Below are 21,284 nucleotides of genomic sequence, written 5' to 3'. Positions count from 1 at the left end.
TTTTTTGACGCTGAACTGGATTTACAGCAACAATCTGATCAAAAATATGATGTACTGACAGTAGAGAGTATGTATCACCTGTGTAACTGAACTGAAGGAATACACAACAACACTAAAGTTGTAGGTCATTAGAAACTGTTTCTTTTTGCATGTGTGCGTACTATGGTTCCACACAAATAATGTTTTATTTCCATTCCAAGTTTTATAAGTATACTCAAAAGTTTTACCTTTTTAGAAGTGGATATACAGCAGTGTAGTAGTAATAGTTGTACTAATAGATGCACAAATATTAAAGTGAGGACACTTTCAAATATTTTGTGCAGATTTTTTTCAGTTCTCCTGAGTTTACATTCATGACAACAACAAATACTTCACAATACAGCTGCTGATCTAACAGAACATTTTTAGTTTAAAGTTATGATCATAGTTTTCACAGTAAATATAGATTGGTGACTGCACACTTGTGGTTCATGAAAGAAACAGTGCAACCGTCCAAAAAAGGTATTAATAAAATATTATGAACAGGGTCAACCATTAAACTACAGCACTGAAAACGAAAGACAAAATCCTCACACGTTTGGATCGAGTTTTTTATTGAAAATGTACATCAATGGAATCAAACTTAAGTAAGATATTAAATAATTTGTAGTATGGGGGAGGTTTTTTTTAAGTGGTGATGACTGATACTAGAAAAATGTATGGCAATGTCTGACACCAAAATATTACTTTACACTGAGAGACACGTCCAAAGGTCATAGGTAATAAACAACAAGTCTCCACTTCAATACACAAAATATATCCTTATAAATTATATAAATGCATGAGTATTTTTTTATACTCCCATCTGGATTCAGTTTAACCTCATCTTATTCTAATATTTGGCAAAATGGGAGCTGAAATCAGAGGACAGTTAAAATATACATTAATAATTTGCACCATTTTGAAAAAAACAGCAAGGAAATTGAAATAGGCTGCAAAACTGAGTAATAAGGGGATAAAAACAAGCAGGTCATCACAGCGGTAATCAAATAAAAAAAGACGCATGCAAAATAAAAAATAGGCTTGTGAATATTAAAGCACAGTGTGTAATTAAAGGCCATGACATGTGACCTGCATGGTATTCAACAGTGCCGTGTAAACATGGGTACCATAAAATGATTTGCTAAGTATAAATATTGCTTTGGCTTTTGATGATTATGACTATTTTAATTCTGCCATTTAATTTCGATATTTAGATGACCTGGATGCAGGATGCTTTTTTTTTTTAAAGGGAGTAGATGCACAAGAGTCCTGATTATTGTCCATCTCATTATATTGTACTTGGGAACACATTACACATGGTGCATTAAGTGCTTCTGTCCTTGTTTAATCAGCAAGTTTCAATGTTTCACGGTTTATTTCTAATGTGCACTTTGCATTAAGAATCCTACTAAGATGAGTGCATAGTGTAGGTCATTTGCAATTGTATTTCAAGTCCTCAAGCCCTGTAGATGTGTAAAGCCCTATACTGATGACTTCCATGAACTACAAGCTTTATATACATTAAGACATAATAGCAGATTTTCAACTTTGTCCGAAACCCAACCTGCCTCGGTTTAGAGCTTCATTAGGTGGCCAGAAATACCATGCGAGTCCACATAAGGCCATAGTCAACAAAAGGAGATGCGATGGGGAGAAAATATATAAAAGGTTGATGCGATGAGAAAAACAGGAAGAGGTAAAGGGTGCTTAGTTCTGCTGAAGCTGCAATCCCCTCTTCAGGTGGCCAAGACAGATTAAAAGAAGCTGAAGAGACAAAGAGAGAAAGCCAGCAGTTAGGAGAGTTGGTAAAGCCGAAACACTTTAAAAAAACTTCAAGGGCCAGAGTAAAGATTTCGAAGTGCATCAGACATCAGGAAGAAAATTGATCATGAATACAAAATCAGGCAGTGAAACCCCTTTGATTGAAGTTATTTAAACAATACATAGTGTGTATAAGAAAATGATACCGTGCCCTCTGGTGATTGTTAAAACAGATCTACTAGAATGTGAGAATGTGGTCCATCTAAAGCTGCTTTTGGACATGTACTTTAGTCCTGACATTTTCCAGAGCTTTTTCCAGAGGGGCTGCATGTGAGAACGCAAATGTTGCTCTGGACAGTTTCCAGAACTTTTCCTGCCAACCCCCTTGTAAAATTTCCAGAAAAAAATGTCTGTGAGCCCATGTGTGAATACAGCAGAGTGGGCGCTCTACCCTGGCGCCACCCCTCACCTGAATGTTCCACTAATTTTCCTGCTGCTGTGAACACGTCTGACATGGAAAATCTCCTACTTCGTTCTTCATAATGTGAATGGCAAACTCCGGAAAAAGTCCAGACCCAATTTTTCGGAAAATGTTCCAGAGTTCATGTCTGAAAACAGCTTAAGTGAGCCACGGTTTAAATGTGCTTTCCAAACATTACAGAACGTGTGCATCTAATCTAATAAAAGTGGAAAAGGGCATTAGTCACAGCAACAACAACAACAACAACAAAAAACAGTTCACACATTGAGCATAAAGCAGAGGGAATGAAGCAAGAATTAGATTTCCTATGATGAGGTTAGAGCAGCAGTGAACACAAATATACATCAACCCATATCATAGCAGGAGCAGGTAATGATTAAGAAACCCTGAAGGAAGGGGTCCAAAAAGCCTCTGGTCACATTTGAGGTACTTAGCACTGACAAAGGCTGGTCCCTTAGCAAAGCTCGAGGGTTGGGGACCTACTCAGTGCAGAGCCAGGGATTACTGCAAAGGAAAAGTGAAACCACACAGACCAGTGAGCGGAGGGTTAGGAGGTGGGAATGTATCGAGATGTTTTTTTGGACCTGACAATAACATTTTTAATGCATCAATGTCTTCAATCCAAGACAGTCTTCCCTTTCATAATGAAAGCAGCCTTGAACCTTGAATTGGCAAAACAACAAAAACAAGGAATAATTCACATAAAAGTTGCCCAGTGATCCTGAGCGCGAACATTAAAAAAAAGTTAAAGTAATAGGGCTAAGAGCAACAAAAAAAAGACTTTAGGATGTTAATCAAAGCTGTGACAAATATAAATGTACATCTCAATGGCATCAACATTCATTCACTGCATAGCCAGTTTACCCACTGAGGTTCAGTTAATCTCTTAATTTACATCAATATTTGTCATACACAATGATTATGGCCACAGCTGTAACATTTGGTGAAAAATTGGCCTTTATTGTCTTTTGAGATATTAGTTATATATATATATATTTTTTTTTATGTTCGCAACACTGATACAAATAACACTGGTCCCTGCAGGACAATGGACATCAAGATCAATAACTTTTTAAATGTGCCTTCATAGTAAGTAAAACAAAAAGAAAGTTACAATTGCACTGAAAACATTATCATATTATATATATATATACTTAAAAAAACATCACATTTGTGTATATAAAAAAAGTGCAAATGTGAAAGCTAATACAAATATGCACATAACACATGACAATGAATGAGGTATGGCAGAGGTGGAAAAGAGATTAGGCTCACATTTACTCATGCACCTGGCTAAAGTGAAACAACATTAGCAAAGGGACAGAAATACCAAAATAGAAAAAATTCAAAATTTTAATCCGAGTCCTAAACTTGGATTTAACTAGTCGCACCATGTTCTAATCCCTAAGATTTTTATGAAATTAACTCATTTTTGATACCGATCAAATTGTGAAGCGTGTGGGAGGAAATGCAATGCATTTGTCACTATGATAAGTGTTTGATCAAAAATGTGCCTATAAAAGTGTAGTTTTAAATACTGCAGGGAGTAACTACTCGAATTGGACGTCAATTTTTGACAGATTTTTTTTTTTTAAACAAGTGGCCGCGTTGAAAACAAATAAACCAGTTGCTCTGCTGTTGCATTTCTGAAAAAAGGAGGTGCTCACAATTTTTTGCTATATAAAACCTCACTAGTAGTTTCCGTGGTAATAATCCCTGGTGTCGCCAAATCAACCAGGATTAAAATTAAAAATATATCACTTTAAACCAGTAACAAACTACTTCCAGCCTGATTATCAACTACTTACAAATATGTTGGTAATAGTTTTTTACAGTCTCAAGGTGAGGACAGCTGGGTCACTGATGTGGTGTCAAATTAAGAATCACTGAAATGAAGCTGCATCAGGTTTTTTACAACATTTACTGAATCCATCCTTGCATCAGTCTTCAATTGTCTCAATTCTTTCTTCACTGTCCCAGTGCCGATTCATGTTTCTCTTTAGACTCAACACATTTCTGCCCATCACAACAGTGGTCATGTATGTTAATATTAACAAAGCTCACTCCATCATGCAAAGAATCGCTGTATATAAAAAAAATATGGAATGCATTTTTGTGTATAAAAAGACAAGCTGGATAATTGCTTGTACAAACCAAATGACAGACGAGCATCATTCAGCAAAAAAGAAAAAAAAAGTGGTGTAAAACTGATAGCAATGGCCAGCGTCTTCCACAGAGCAGGGGGAGGCACGTGGAGGGTTGAATTATGGGGGATGGGTGAGGGTGGGGAAGGGATACGGTAAAAGGTTGATGGGGTGGAAACTCATTCACAGCAGGATGGCCACAAGGGAGCACTTTTTCTACAGGGATCCTAAGCTGGAAACGAGAGAGAAGGGCTGTTATTGCTTTCTTGGAGTTAAAAACATCATCACGACACACACTATTTCACATCGGTGACTTCACATCAACATTAGTGACCAGATGGGGTTTAGAGGAAATCATGCTTTCAAGGCAGCTCAGAAGGTTTGAGTGTGAAAAGGTGAGGCTGCAAGTAGAGTGATCTACTTGTTTGAAGCAGACTGAAATTGGGTTTTTCTTTTATTTTCCGATGTTCTGTCCTTTCTGAGCTTTAAGCAACACATTTGATTGTCTTCCTCGCTGCTCCGTATCATCAAACAACAGCTTGTTTTCATCTGTTTAAACAGTCTTGAGCTGCTTGAGGAGTTTACAGATTGAGAGACAGATGTCTTCCGTCACTTCTCCCCTCCCGAGTCTCAACAACATCTCTCTCTCGGTCTCTGGATTTCGCTTTTGTATCCACTCAAGAGGGAGTGATGGCAGGGGGGTCATCATATGGTTGTGAAATCAACAAAACATGTCATCTCTATAAACAGAGATGGGCCCTGAGGTTGTTTGCTGCTCTGGTTTGACCCGTTGAGTCTCAGTTCGGCCTTTGAATGGCTCTTTGTGCTAGAGCAGGAGAACGGGTGGGGAAGGACTTGGGAGAGCCACAAAAAGACGACTGTTGTGGATTTCGGGAGGCAGATGGGACAGTACATTACAGGCCTGTTTGGGGATCTAATAAAGTGGTTGATTTAGAAATCTGGCACGGGGACGGTAAACACTGCCAGCTCAAGAATATTATCGACACGGACATCAACAATGAAACACTGTTGTTCTGCATCAGCGCAGCCATTCCTCAGGCTGCACCACATTAAAACAAATCAAATCGAATTTAGATTATACATTTTTAATTGTAGTTAAAAGGTACTTGTGTGTACACAAGGAGTGCAACTAAATATTATTTTTCAATAGATTCATGTGCCAAATGCTTTGCTCTAAAAGCTGATTAATCATGCTGTCTATACAATGACATAAACTGCTTTTCTGACATGTATGAAAATAAACCGAATATCTTGAGGTTTTTGGATGTTGATCGAATGAAATGATGAATCTCAATACATCACCTTGGGCTGTGGGAAAATAAGGCCAACATTTCTTCACTGTATTCTGACATTTTATTGACAAACTATTAATCGTTAATGAAATTTGCTCTAATTATCGTTTCATCTTTGATCTGAATGCACCATATTCACTTATCCCAATATCCAAGAACCCATGGTGAAAAGCAGGTATTTCCAACAACTGACAGCCTGAATTTGATTAATCACCATTTTTTTCTATTGATTGACTAATCAATTTATCGACTAGTCACCGAAGCTCTAGAATTTGAGAGCTGCCATATACTGGATTAAAATTACCAAGATCTTTCCCAACATTTTTTTGTGGCGATGTAACTGATTAGGGAATCTTACCAGAAAAGGTGCTTCATGCAGCGTGCAGCATGTGTGGGAGGAGTTAACTGGAAGACATTATGGATGCAACTTAGGTGACGCATGCACTCACAGGACAGATTGACGACAACACAACAAGCAACAATCAAAAACTGTGCCTCCCGGGGACTAAGGAAAACACTGACTTTAACCTGAAGGTTAAAACACAATTATCATTCAGTTAACATTTGTGCCAAACTGTTCTAATCGGTTTTAATCAGTGACCCACAGACAAAGCATAAGTGGCAGAGCTGCCTCCTTCTGGAAGAGAGGTTTTCCAGACAGAGCTCATAAAGAGAAGAAGTGGCTGTGAAGAAAATACATTGACAGGGAAGAAAAAAAAGCGACAAGAACCTTCTCAGTGCAAGTGTCTTCTTCCTTTTTTAACAGGCACGGAGTCAAATCATCAGCTTCAACACACAACCAGGAGTTGGTTACCAACATGAAGGTTCCAAAAGGTCAGCACATTGCAAGAATACCAGAACGCATCTGGCTGCACACACACTACCTCCTGTCCAGTCACAATATCTTTAAAACATATTTACATAAACGTCGGAGGGAACAGCAGAATCAATGTCAGAAACACCAACAACTGGGAAGATTATATAAATACATAAAGACCAGTGCATTGGCCATAGAGACGACTACAGGAATGATAGGGTGGGAGGAGGAAGTTGCACAATAGTTTCCATGATGCAATTACATTGCATTAAAAAAACGAACCTCATTCATCAGCTCAAGTAATTATACAAAAATCTGTGACGAGTATTTAATTTCATGAGCCATCAGCAACATTTAATTGCAGAGTGATGATGATTTCAGACTGGAGTTCACTCATCTAACTCAGTTGACTGTTGGCTACTGATCAGCTATTTAGATGAGGCCTGTTTGTCATCATCACCAAACTGCCCCCTCTCTGCTCCTTTTATTTGAATGGATTGTGAGTATATGTGTAGTGTGTATGTCCTTGTTCTACCCAGCGAACCCATGTTCACTGGCTTTTCGACGAAAGTGGTCTCCTGCACCTGTGATATCAGGATAAAGACACAGGAGGAAGAGAACAATACTTACTTTTTCCTCTCTTTCTCCCTCTTGAGCGTGGTGGAGCCCCCTGCCTGCTGAGCTTGATTCTGCAAGAGCTCTGCGGCAGTCTTTTTCTGTTTGAACGTATTTAGCTCGTCGTCCAGAGATTTCTTCTTGTCCTCCACTTTCTTTTTCTCGTCCTGGTGGAGCTTCTTCAAACGGTCAAACTTCTCATGCAGCTATATGGTAGTGAAGGAGGAAACATGGCATTTTGTGTTAATAAAAACAGCACATGATGTTTCAGGTAAGGAAAAAGAGTGAAAATGAAAAGAATTATACCTCTTTCTCTGCTTCTTTCAGCTCAGCCTCCTTCTCTTTGACTCTTTGGACGAACATTTGCCTCATTTCTTCCTCTTTTTTCTGCAGCTCGCCCATGAACTCGTTCCTCTTAGCTTCATATGTTTCCTGCAGACTGGCAAGGGAAAGAGAATAAAAATGAATGAGCAAAAAAAAATATTACTCTGAACTATGCACTGTACCACACACCAAATACAGATAAACTAAAGATAAAGAAAAGCTTCCAATAATTCATGAAAAAAGATAATTCAAAAGCACTGGAGGGGCTATGAATACCCTGCACACATTCTGTACATACCCCAATCAGGCAATGTTTTTTCTTAAATATTATAATAATGCTATTTTCATAATTACGTTATTTTCTGACTCCATAGTAATGTCATGATTGCGGCATTCCCACCATATACAATCATAAATAATTTTTCATTCAATATAAGCTTTAGATTGTGTCTACAGTCCTACAGAATGCAGCCATAAAAATGAATGCATGAGGTCATTTTGTGACTTCTTGCCAATGTCAGTTGTCATACGACATCATATAACGATTTTCTGATCAATGTAAGCTTCGCGCGCGCACACACACACACACACACACACACACACACACACACACACACACACACACACACACACACACACACACACACACACACACACACACACACACACACACACACACACACACACACACACACACACACACACACACACACACACACACACACACACACACACACACACACACACAGGGAAACAACGTAGAGTAACAAGCAGATGAAATCAACCTGAAGGGCTTGCAGTCGGGGTCCGTGTCCTTAAAGCCCATCTCCTCCAGTTTGCAGCGGCGGTACAGCTCATAGTGGCGTGTGTGAGTCTGTTCTCGCAGGTCCTCCATGTTGACTCTGATCAGCATTTCTCGCAGTTTGACGAAGTCACAGTGATTCTCGTTTTCCACTGTAATGGACACATTATAGTGATCACATGCCACGTTTTAGCAAACACATCGGATGATGGCATCTTATTCATTGTGGGTTAAATACACTGCAGAAAGTTCACAGCAGCAGAATCTGAACGAGCAACAGTAGCATCTATGGATGTTTACATTATGCCACAAAAGCATTATAATTCACAGGCCCAGTCGTGCCAGCACAGATCAGTAGTGACAGACTTTGTGACATAATGCGAGTACACATGCATGCACGGTGTTTAACCTACCAATGTCAGATAAAGCCTGTGGGCACAAATATTATAAAGTGCAGTTCACAAGGCATTAGGACATCAATATGTCTTTCAGTGTTTTGGTTTTAATCCAGCCCAATGAATTTCAAATGAAAGGTTACGTGAGGTTAAAGCGCTGACTTTGAGCTTTAGACGTGTCCGAGCGTTTTGTTCACACTGGTTGAACAGGGTAGAAATCACAGCCACGCTTCCCTTCGGGAGTCAAGAATAAAAAGGGCAACAATTTCGACACTGATCATTGGATGTGGATGCAAACACCATATTAAGCAGAAACAAATGAAAAGCACTTTAACTACATTTAAATTATTAAATTCTTCAGCAAGAAAAAATGCCAACAGCTCTGGGATATTATGAGCATTTTTCATAACTTTGTGTCCTTTCAGAGACCAATCCACTAAGTGATTGCTCAAGAAAATAATCTGCAGATCAATCAAAAATTAAAATAAAGTTGCAGCCACACAAAGGGCATCTAACAGATTAGGAGCAGATCAGTGTTTCCACATATCACATGTCAGTGCTCCTGTCCATCTGCGATACATTACACACACACACACACACTCCATTATGGACTGATCAGATAGGTCAATAAGAAATCAACTGAAACATCACAAGTGACACAAATATATCTAAATCTGCTAGAGCTCAGGGCTTAGATCTGCTGGTGCTCTCATTTACAGTGTAAAGGCAGCGAGATTGCTCCAGTTAAATGAGGTTATATAACTGGTTATCAACTAGTTTGCAGCAGAGAAGAAATATGAGGGGAGGGAGAAGCTGTAGGAGCTCTGATGAGAAGGAGCACACTTTCATTTCCTGTGATGTGACCCAGACTTACCCTGCACCGTTCCCCAGGGGTACTGCCGGGCCTTCACCATCTTGTTCCCAATCTTCACTTCCTCTGTGCTCCCCACCACGGCAAACGGCAAATGGCTCTGTGGACCGGAACGAAAATAAACATTGGTATACTGCCAACCTGAAACACCAGAGAACTCTGCGGACTCAAATTCTCTCCATAAATCACCATGTATTCACAACAAAATTGCACATATTGTCAGAAATCCAAAAATGTTAGAGCAACTATCTCCGTCACACATAAGGAAACAGGAAAAACCCTACACACAGCTAAAGATGTATTCCTAAACCGTGTGAACGTCACTGAGAAACCTGTAAAAAAAGTTACCTCCTTTGACCAAAATATAAATGTCAAAGACACCGAGAAAAGGCTATAACGAGGTCAGACTGTACAATAAGAGCTGAGAGTCTTCACACAAACAGTTCGGGAGAGTTCAGGCACTTCCACAAATGAAGACGTCATAAACAGTTACTGTAAGTGAGTCCTGGCTTATTTGTCAGTGGACACGGGTCCTTTCCCACACTGCCGGCTTCCTGCACACTGAGCGGGCAGATTATGCTGCCATGAACACACTCAGGGCAGACAAAGACAACGCCTCCCTGATTCTACTTCACATAAAAACAAGTTATTTTGTGTGACTAATGTAAAAAAAAAGAGGATTCAGCCTGTTATCAATGCACCACTACATTCTTGGAATGTAACAAGCTCAGTCTAATCAGATTAGGGTGAATATTCCCCCTGATTTTTCCCTCAATTTCCAAATAGACTGATAAAATTAATAAAATTTGTAGATTTTTTTTAACCAGGTTCGTTGTAATGTTCAGGGTGACGGTGACGTTCACGTAAAAAATATTAGACAAGCAAAGTTATCCCTCTAAACGGGCAACTGTTGCAGACATCTTCACCAAGAAGACAGTAAAACTTGAGGGGTGGGATGATTTTACCCAGAGAGCAGCGTGAACGTAAGGAGTGTTCACTCTGCAGCTACTTCTGGAGACCGAAAGTAAACACATCGAGTTTCAGGGGGCAGCCCTACTGTAATCTTAGTTAATGTGTGTAAAACAGATAGAAAACCAGCCTTACATTCATTGTGGAGTTGATCTCTGCCACAGATTCGTCATCAGTTGGGAACTGGTAGATCTGCACTCCATTGCTGACCAGCTCACTGGTGATTTTGATTTTGAACTTGGCCAGCTCGCTTTTGGAGATGGCGTCTGACTTGGCAATGATTGGGATTATATTGACCTGCAGCAGAAACATGAGGAGAAATTTAATGTGGGCTGACACAACGGCGAGGAGAAGACAACACGTATCAAACATGCAGCCAAATATAGAGCAGCTTCTGTCAGCGGCAACTTTTCCATTTCAGGAGTCTAAATTTGGAAAAGAGTTGATGTATTTTAAAAAGGTTAAACTATTTACAAATCAAATATGTCTGGTCTTTCAGAAGTAGTAGCTTCAATATGAACAACATCCAGGTTTAGTAAGAGATTAAAATATACCTATATCAATTTATCTTACTGCTTTTAATCACTGCTAGCCCATGATTGAAATAATAATTTGAAAAACCAGCGCTCCCTTCCACAGGATATCTGTAGATCAGGCTTTGTTGTATAGCAGGCAATTCCACAGTAACAAATGGAGCAGCAAGATTCCATCTAGTGCTCTATATTAAAGTCAGACTCAAATTATTGCAACAACATTTATGATAAACGCCTAATCCTAACAGAAAAATAAATAAACAGAGATTGAGAGGAGGGATAAAAACAGGCAGGTTTATTTTTATAAGCACTTACATCTGGCTGAAAAACAAGACTCATTCCCACTCAACTTCCTCTCCAACTGTGGATCCCTTTAATTAACAGCAAAGGATGCTGAGGGTCATGTGAATAAAAATATGTTACTGTATCCCTGAGTCTGGTGAGGATCTTGCTCAGTAACACATCAGCAGAGTATTGTTTGATCACCCCCCCTTCGGTGAATGAGGAAACGGAAGAGGCTCTTCTCTGGATCACGCTGTTGTGAGCGCTTGCCTGGAAGGCACAGCTGCTCTGGCAAACACTGAGCAGGGTCTTTGTACAAAAGCCAGGAGGTCCATGCAAAGCAGCTACTGTGGAAAAGCCCTCATAAATAATAAAAAAACGAGGCAGCAGTGACTGAGCCGACTACATTTCACAGCTGACCTACACCAACGCAGTAACACAACCAGAGCCAATTAACATGCAGGCAGATGCCCTGGAAAAGGTTTATGACCCACGACTAGAGTTGATAGATAAACGGCTTCAAACAGCAGTGCAGTCCCAAAGGGTTTACCAACAGTACGTGTGTGACATGCTACAGCAAGTAAATCCACGTTTATAGGAATTATAACATCACTCTGTGACAGGGCAATTGTCCTTAAATGCTAAACATAACCGTTTGTAAATCCTGCACAATTGGAAAGCACACAATTGAACGTGCATCTCTAAATAAATCATCCCCCAGACAGCTTCCACATCAAACAAGTACAAATTTCTCCTGCCACCCCTGAAACGAACAAAGTGCTTTCTGGCTGCTGTTAACAGTTTGATGAAATGAAGGGATTCTCACCTTGCTGTCAAGTTTCTTCATGGTCACCAAGTCCAATGATTTCAGTGAGTGTCCTGTAGGAGCAATAAAGTACAGGCATGCGTGGATGCGGGTGTCATGGTAGCTGTGTAGCGTGCGCTTGATTTTTAGTTCCTCCTGGAGATATGCTTCAAACTGGGCATCAATAAACTCCACAATGGACTTGTAGCTGTCAGAAAATAGAACACAGAAACATGGAAAGCGTCACAGTTACATAATATCACCAGTGTAGCTACACTGATTAAATAGAGAGACACTATGCCCTCTTAAGGTTCTTCTATGTGACACATGGACAAACCCCAGGGTTGTGATATGATATAGCAGTCTGGGGAAAAACAAACTCTGATTTATGTTTTTAAATTTGATACTATGAAACTACGTCAAATAGAAACTTGAGTCCCCATGCTTAGGGTACGTTTGCAGTATCAGAACTGAATGAAACTGGAGCCCTGGCTCACAGCTCTCACAGAGTCAAGGTATGTGAGGAATCCTTTGTCCAAAGTCACCTGTGGGTTTCGGACTACAAGCTGCGATACCAAAGAAACCAGTGGTTTTATATGTGATAGTTGTCAAGATTGCTTTACCTGTCCTCTTTATTGATCTGGTCTCCAAAGCCCACAGTGTTGACAACAGTGAGTTTGAGGCGCACGTTACTCTCCTGGAGCTCATAGGTGTTGGACTTGAGCGTGACTCCCGGCTGGTTGTGCTGGGTCGGCTCGCCCTCAAACTTGGTGTTGAACAATGTGTCCATCAGGGTGGACTTCCCCAGTCCCGTCTCACCTGGATAAGACAGAAAAACCACCATTATGTTTCTGGGATCCAACAAATCTTGATCTTGTGCTCAGAAATCCGTTGCTTTTATTTTTATTAATGATACAACATGAGTGAAGTGGTTTCCTTCACACTGCAGAAAACCGTCATGTTGACCATTTTTATTTTGTCAGCTCACTTTAAAATGTTTGAATCCACAAAAAGAGCAGAGATAGCTTCTCATCTGCTAATGTATTCCAGCATCAATCGGCGTTCAGGGGGCTCAGATACAGAGCTCCCACTGTAAGAAATGCTATTCTTATCCATCACAGCCTGACCTACAGCCTGTCTCAGCATGTTAGCCTATTTTCCAGGATATATTGCTATGTTCCAAAAATCCAAACTTTCCCTCAGAATTAAGTAAATAATGCAGCAAGGTTCTTGTTTGCTGTTTCTAAGCTCAGTCTAACTCACTTTGGAGACGTCCCTCATCCTTAAGGGATCTTATTTGCAGTAGCTCCACGCCCACATTGCAAATGACAATACAGGCTGATGTCTTATGTAACACTTCCATTTAAATCCTCTCTAATCACAAGTAGCATGAAGTCTGGTAAATGGCTTCTTTGAGCGCAGTGAACGACACATAATGAAATTGGAGTCCCTCTGTAATTTAAGAGCACTGCAAAATTCTAAAAGCCAGAGATCAAATTTATTTGCCTCAAGAAATGTGCGTACTACTCAAAAAGAAAATATTATTCATGAGTCACACAACAGCAAAACAACCTAGTTTGTTTGCAACACAATCTGTTGTTAGTCTCCTCTGTCATCTGCTTCCATATTCTTGAACGGGTTTTACTCATGTTTGTCTAGACAGTAAGCAACTCAGATTGTAATAGCACCATAATATAATAATAAGTCTATGAAAAAGGTTTTGCTTAAATGACGGGGGGAAAAACACTAGTGTTGGCCTTTTCCACTTTTCACTCCAACACAAAAATAAATGGACTCAGTCTATCCACAAAAGAGCAGAGAGGTTTTGAGCTTGGAGGGGAATCAAAACCATGCCACTAAAAATGGCCAACGGGCATTTCCTACCAAAATCTCAAAATGACTGTAGACACAGATTGAGTTAATGTTACGACCTACGACGAGACCTTTAAATAACATGTCACAAAAATACATAGCATAGAAAGTCTTACATAAACAAACAAAAATTTCACTTGCCATATGAACTGGCAAGTGAATTGTTTTGTTAATATATATAATCAAATCTACAGGCAAACATGTATTACTACTAAGCTTGCATTCTGCACGAAATTATACTTGAATGAAAAGATAAGGTTGCTACTGGGTCAGTCACGGTATTTACGTTATCGACTTATCGTACAATACATGAATATAAACATTTTTACTGACATTGATAAAAGCCATCGAGTATGTACACGTTTGTAGAAATAAGAATAAATGTAAACAACATTGCAGCTTCTATCCTCTTATCTGCTCTCTGTGTCGGAGTGTGGTGTAACTGTGGTGTTACCATCTGCTTGAAGACTTGCATTTAGATTTTTCGCTCACCAGCTCCACAAGTGCAGTGACTCACACACGCAAAGACCAATAGGCCTATACTACAAGCTCACATGATTCAGTAGCAAAAAAATGATCTTAAAATGACAATTACATCATTTAAGGGAAAGATTTCTGGGACAATATATTGTCCAACAAAAAGGTATCGTGACAGGCCTAGTTGCTACCAGTACTACTGATGAGTAACATCATACTAATATTAAATAAAATCTCTGCAGACATCTCTGTCTGTCATTTCCTATTTGAACCCAGAGCATCTTACTCATCATGCTCACCGCCGCTGAGGAAACCAAGCAGCTCGAATACAGAGGAAACTGCCTCGTATCTAGTGAAAAGGACTGACTTTCATCTGAGCAAATGAGTCGTCTTTTAGCCTGAGGAGAGAGAGAGAGAGGAAAAGCGTTTCACGCATGATGCACTCACCAACACAGAGGATGTTGAAGCAGAATCCGTGGTTGACAGATTTGTTGACCAGCTGGTCAGGCATGCTGTCAAAGCCGACATGGCCTGCCAGGGGGACAGCACGAGCACCTTCACCCTGAAAACAAGAGAAAGTAACATGTAACATCTGGTAACATTCTGAACACCTTCTATGTGTCTTGCTAAGAAAGCATGCTCTGACAGCTTTAAAGATCCACAGGAGTCCCTATAACACTCAAATTCAAATTCAAATCTTGAAGATTCTCTTTCTTTAGAAAAAAAAAATAAGGTCACATAACCAACTCACTCAACAATTTCTTTCAACCACATCTGGCATTGTTCGGCTGACTTCAGATGCACTAAAACTCACACATCCTGTTTCCTGAGCTGCAGCTTTCTTTCCACGGTCGAGACAGTTAGAAACCATGTACATATACGGAAAGGTGCTGCTTGGTCATGTATGAACTAGCTTTCAGAATAAATATGTGATTTAACAGGGGAGAGTTTTAACATTACGGAAATTATAAGAGTGACAAAATTAAGAGCCACGGCCATGATATCAAGCACTGTACCGACTTGAGCCCAAAAAACGACCTATTTTTGGCCAGTTGCAACGTCAATTCACCACACTACAAACACGAGATGCAGGAGTGTAGAAGCAGTGTTGTTACACGTGTGTGGGTGTGTGGCTGGCAGTGAGCGTCTTCATATCTGCGAATCTCCATTTCTGCAGCCTAGATGCGTCCCCATGCGAGGTGCAAGGGAAAGCAAAGAATTTAGATTATATGGCAAAAGCAGGAGCACTCCACCAGCTGAGCTTTAACCAACCTGCCATTATGTGGCTTGACATAACACAGCGGCACTTTCCACAGTGGATGGAGGAGGGAAAATAAAAGCACATTTCTGTTTGGGAGTCGGTGTGAAATGAACCGGACAAGGGGATGGTAACAAACAGTTGTGGATTATTTGGATAGTTGAAATTGGGTTTAAACAGCTGGGACAGTATTTGGAAAACTGGGTGTGGGGGGACTGGGGGGGGGGGGGGGGGGGGCAATGTGACAGGACAAACAGTCAATAGTTTTCAGCCTCAAGCGCAACATTCCTCAAACCAATCGTGCCTTTCGAGTCGCTCAGAGCCAAGTCACAAGTTACACACTGTGGGGTTTGATTCATTGAACCGCAAAGGGACATCACATCTGCCAAACCTGGATATTCTCTCTCTCTCTCTCTCTCTCTCTCTGGCTTCTCTCTCTGGCTTCTCTCTCTCTCTCTCTCTCTCTCTCTCTCTCTCTCTCTCTCTGGCTTCTCTCTCTCTCTCTCTCTCTCTCTCTCTCTCTGGCTATTCTCTCTCTCTCTGGCTATTCTCTCTCTCTCTCTCTCTCTGGCTATTCTCTCTCTCTCTCTCTCTCTCGTTGCAATGGCTTCCTTTTTTTTAACCCAAACAAAAAAAAAGCAGGCCCTTTAGACTCGTCTTTGGAAGTTGTGCAGGCGTGTGTAACATTCTTCGAGGAGCCGGGCTCAGTTTGTCTTTGTGTTCGCAGCACATCAAGACAACGCCCGACTCGAAGTTAACGGGACCGACGTGAAACAACATAACGGAAACGAGCACCGGAGCTGGAACGGAACGCGGGAGTGGGGGGGGGGGCGTTCCGAATGAATGGCCTACCGACGTTATCGTCTTCTACTGCACGGTGTTTTATAAAAACATTGCACCACACGACAACACCCGTGTCGAATGAACGGTTGTTGTAAGCTAGCGGTTGTGAGTTAGCTCGAATAGTGGAGTGAAACGTGCGTTTAACAGGAAGCGACGAGCGAGCAGCCTCGGGGCCTTTTACTTTGAACTCAATTCAGAAGATACAGAAATGTCATGATGAACATTTCCAATGAAGCCATCGGCGACAGTCACTGGCGCAGTGGAGCAGCGCTACACTGGATTTCAGATCGGAATAAAAAGGCAGGAAGAGCCGGTGGCGGCGAGCGAAACCTCCCCGGTTTGCGGAAACGCTGGAAATACATGTATTCAAACACATCCTGAATATGGAGCTGGGCTGTTTCGATAGGTGTGTGACGACAGCGGGTTCACGCGTGCTGATTTTAAAGTGTGCTACTCACCGCTTGTCTCGCTATCTCGGTCGACGCCATGGCAGTAGCCGTTAGCTGCAGGACGAGACCTCGGCTGCTCTTCAGCCCGCTGGGAATGTACCACTGACGAACAGGCTGTTCTACGTTTTATTAAGTAGGGGGGGGGGTTACACGATATTGCTCAAACTATATCTTTTTGAGTGAGTACTAATTCAAATAATTATAATTACAGATTATTTCCGGGCCATATTCTCAAAATATTCATGATAAAATGAGCACTAGTACACTGAGCTCCCCCGCACGATGCACCCAATGGTCTCGTCCGGTGAGAGAGGCAGTAACCGCAGTCTATGAACTAACGATTTTATTTTTATTTTTTTGCAGCAAAGGAGCAAAAACAAAATATGATTCTTTGGGCCAGTTTGATTTTTCTACAGTGACAATGACATGAGTTAGTATCTACTAACACTTGTGGTAAAATAGTAAAACCCTCAGGAATAAATATTATTGTAGCTCACATAACAAATTCGTTTTATTGTAGTCTTCTTATTTGATGGATTTTATCTTACAGATATCAAACATCCAAATTGAGAAATTTTGAAATTTTTTGTTGACCTGTAAATAAACAGTACCTCAGTTTTTCATATATATATATATATATTGTTTATTTATTAAAAATATATAGTTATAAAAAACCTCCAGAAGCTAAGGAAGTTCTCTTTAAAACTTTTAAAGGAGTTTGTCCCTTAGGGACATTCCTTAGTGAGCAGATAATTAGTCTAATAACTGTATGTAATGTAAGGGAGTGTGTCATTTCAATATCATCTTGAAAGACAAAGGACAGGAAGAAGTAATTAATATTGATAGCATACTTGCTAAATCCCTGTTGCATAAATCAAGATTAAGGAAAACTAAACCACATTTTTCACCTTTCATAGAGAAGTTTGTAATTTGTTTTCATCCCTAAACTTAATGAAGGAAAAAAAGACACGTTCAGTTCAATTCAGTTCATTAGGTCTTTAATGGTCAATAAAGTGCAGGAGCTAAATTCCCAAATACCTCGGTCAAAATATTATTTATTAGGATCAATGTTTTTTGCTTCATATAGTGTACATTATTAATCACACATATTTGAATATAAATATCTTTTCGGGGGGAAAACGCCCACTGAATCCACGTGTGTTACAGCGACCAATAGGACGGAGGCAGTGGATTTAAAAACGACCCGCAGTCGCTGGTGAACGTTACTGCTCCACATGAAAACAACCGTCTGGTGTCTCGATAAGAAACGACCTGCGACTCGCAGCTCACACCACAGGTGAAGTTCACAGCCGTCGATCATCGTTACCTTTACATTTCTCTGCCCTTTCGCTCATAATGTTACGTTTTATAGCTAAAGACGCGACGACCGTTTACTAGCGAGCAGATTTTATTCACGACTTGATTCAGTTCACCAACGGCCGATTTAACCTCAACGAGTTAAACGGACGGTCAGCTCATCGACATCAGCTTTGAGCGAGATGCTTATGTTTGTGAACGGCTTTAATGAACCTCCTCGAAACTGACGTCAACAAAACTGATGTTGGCTAACTGACAGCTAGCTAACAAATGCTACATCAATGTTTGCAAAAGTTAGACTTTTGTGTGTGACGCCTCTTTTCTTCCCACAACCTCAGTACAACAATGTTTCAAAGACAACAGGACAGCGGAGTGGAGATAAACGTAAATGTTGGACTAAAAGCAACAAGCTTGTATGTCAGCAGAGTGGAAGCTAATCAACAATGTTAGCAACCTGAACTGATTGAACACAGCCAGATTAGTGCTGTGATGACATGCTCTTATGACTGGTTGTAAACTGAACGTTTTCTTTGTCACTAAGGTGTGTGTGTGTGTGTGTGTGTGTGTGTGTGTGTGTGTGTGTGTGTGTGTGTGTGTGTGTGTGTGTGTGTGTGTGTGTGTGTGTGTGTGTGTGTGTGTGTGTGTGTGTGTGTGTGTGTGTGTGTGATTATTTTCTCAATTAATAGATTAGTTGGTACTTGGTAAATAGAATGTCATAAAATGTGGATCGTGTCTCTCAAACCCCAAAATGACGTTTTGTTCACACAACAAATATATTTAGTTTACTGTCATAAAGGAGAAAGGAAACAGAATATATTCACATTTAAGAAGCTGAAATCATAGAATTTTGACCTTTTTTCATAAAAACTACTTGAATCGATTAATCAATTATCAAAATAGTTGCGGATTAATTTAGTCGATTACTAATCGAATAACTGTTGCAGCTCTAATTTTAACCATTAATGCATCTTGATTAATGTCATTGTATTTAAGAGGAAGGAAAAAAACTGAGCACGCCCATTGATGTTTCAAGATGTTTGTTAATTGACTGATGTTATTGATGATTTGGTAGCACAGAAGCTTCACATGAGACTGCATGTACAGCACTGGGCCCTACAGCTGACCGATCTACACCAGACAGTCACTACAGCTGTAACACCTGAGCCTTTTCCTGCTATTTGTCAAAATGTCTTTCTCAAGTGACTTGATGGGTTTTGACAATGTGTTGCAGACATTAATATCAGTTTTGTGTTTTTCAGATACGATGGCCAACATAATCTTTTCAGAGCGGGAAAATCTCCAAAGTTTGCATGCACCTACACTGAAGATGAGACAGCGTCTTCAATCTGCTCCAGGTATGAAAATGCAATTTTCTCAATTATATATTTTTTTCCTTTTTAATGCTTCTGCGTAGAAACATGCAATAACCAGTGTTTCTTTTTCCCATGCAGAGAAACTCTTGAAATCTCCTATGATTGCCAAATCCTTTAACACACCTCTGCCATCTGGTCGTAAAGCTTTTGGTGCGGTCAACAAACAAATCTCAACTCCTGCCATCAAAGCACAAGAAAAGAAACTACTAAAGCCACAGGTTGGAAAAGCTCATGAGTCAGTCCAAAACATATATAAAGCCATTAGCCATAAGTGCCTTTTTTTGCTATATATTTACTTATATTTAATTTTGTTCCCCCACAGGAAACTAAAGTCAAACATGCTGGTCCAACCAAAGTGGAGGAATTTCCAGAAATTGAGAAGTTTATCCCTTATGACCCACTAGGTAACTGACACCTTCAGTAGGAAGTTCTTAAACTTTTACTTTCTATGGTACCAAAGGTCACACTTCAGTTATTCAGTAAGTTTTAAGAATGGTTCCAATAGCTCGACTAGAAATCACATTGTAGAACAGGAATTCGATGTAAAATGCTGCTCAATCAGATGACATGTAAATCACATTGTCTTTGCTTCCTTTCACTCATGCTCTAATGCCTTTTGTTAATTTTATTTTTTTTCTCCCCCAGAGTTTGAAAAGTACAGCATTCCTGAAGATCTGGTTCCCCTCAGTAGCTTTGCTCTTGCTGGACTGGCGTGTTTCCCACAATCTCCACATCTTTGTGAGGAGGACCTGGAGAAGTTTGACTTTCTCCCTAACCCGTCACCTGTGAAGATGCCAAAATGTTCAGGTATCAATGTCCTATTAGGGCTAAAATCCCCTCTCACACTGTGATTTTTAAGGTCAAAATAACCATTTCCATAATAATCGCTTTTGAAAAAATAGTGTATGGATAAAATGACTTGATGGGATTCTCCATTTGTCTCCACCAGGCTCACCTCCATATAAACGCGTTGCCCGATGTGTTTATCAAACATAATAAATAATTGTATTTCACTCAAACTTTTGTACAGAGGTAAATTGGCAAGCCAGGCAGAATGGAGAGATGACCGTCAATGTAACACTGTTATTTGCTGACATCAGACTGTAAGAGCACAGAACAGCCGTTTACCTTAGTGCTGATCCCGCAGGTCACTTTCGTAGATTTTTTTTTCCTCTGTTTCTTCATGGCTGCTTAATTTGTTGGGCCCTACGCAACATACGTACCTGGAGGTCCGGTTCTGACCTTGAGCATGACCTTGTTTGTAGGTGGTTTTGAGGTGGTTAAGGAAATTGAGGTTTGAACCTGCATCCTACGATGCTGCTTCTCTTTTTACCTGGGTCATGGTGATTTATGCTGAAGAGCTAACCTGCTCCGGAGCAGGCCAAGTTCGAGAAAAAGGATCAAAGCCAGTCACCAGTCCAACTATTGTCCAATCAGATCGCAGGAAACCCAGAGTCATCATTCAACAGGATCCTGACTGGGACAAAAGAGTTTCAAGTAACGCGATAAAGGGCAGCAGATATTGAGCTAAACAGTGACCGCCCACTTTTAGAAAGGTTTCT

At 40.3% G+C, this 21,284-nt stretch overlaps 1 protein-coding gene across 7 annotated transcripts; it reads right to left on the bottom strand.

Moving 5' to 3' along the window:
* Nucleotides 1-576: 576 nt before the first annotated feature.
* Nucleotides 577-20,988, bottom strand: sept6 (septin 6). Of its 7 annotated transcripts, none has more exons than XR_004795903.2 (11): nucleotides 20,851-20,988; nucleotides 14,930-15,044; nucleotides 12,757-12,952; nucleotides 12,155-12,341; nucleotides 10,649-10,810; nucleotides 9,548-9,644; nucleotides 8,262-8,430; nucleotides 7,459-7,591; nucleotides 7,168-7,358; nucleotides 6,451-6,506; nucleotides 577-4,639 (listed from the first exon to the last, which is right to left on the bottom strand). XR_004795903.2 is itself a non-coding variant. In XM_035649263.2 (11 exons), the coding sequence occupies exons 1-10, from the start codon at nucleotides 20,905-20,907 to the stop codon at nucleotides 6,122-6,124; spliced, it is 1,311 nt and encodes a 436-aa protein (XP_035505156.1). In that variant the 5' UTR covers nucleotides 20,908-20,988; the 3' UTR covers nucleotides 577-4,639; nucleotides 6,079-6,121. The 7 variants fall into 7 exon arrangements, 6 of the variants coding, with proteins under 6 accessions (XP_035505156.1, XP_035505157.1, XP_035505154.1 ...); XM_035649263.2 differs by lacking the exon at nucleotides 6,451-6,506 and adding an exon at nucleotides 6,079-6,125; XM_035649264.2 differs by lacking the exon at nucleotides 6,451-6,506 and adding an exon at nucleotides 6,079-6,125 and having other exon boundaries at nucleotides 577-1,785.
* Between the last annotated feature and the right edge of the window lie 296 nt (nucleotides 20,989-21,284).

The sequence above is a fragment of the Scophthalmus maximus genome, chromosome 9 (assembly GCF_022379125.1).
Source record: "Scophthalmus maximus strain ysfricsl-2021 chromosome 9, ASM2237912v1, whole genome shotgun sequence".
Lineage (NCBI taxonomy): Eukaryota > Metazoa > Chordata > Actinopteri > Pleuronectiformes > Scophthalmidae > Scophthalmus > Scophthalmus maximus.
The sequence above is the reverse complement of the archived record's forward strand: the minus strand, read 5'-3'. Positions and strand labels throughout refer to the sequence as shown.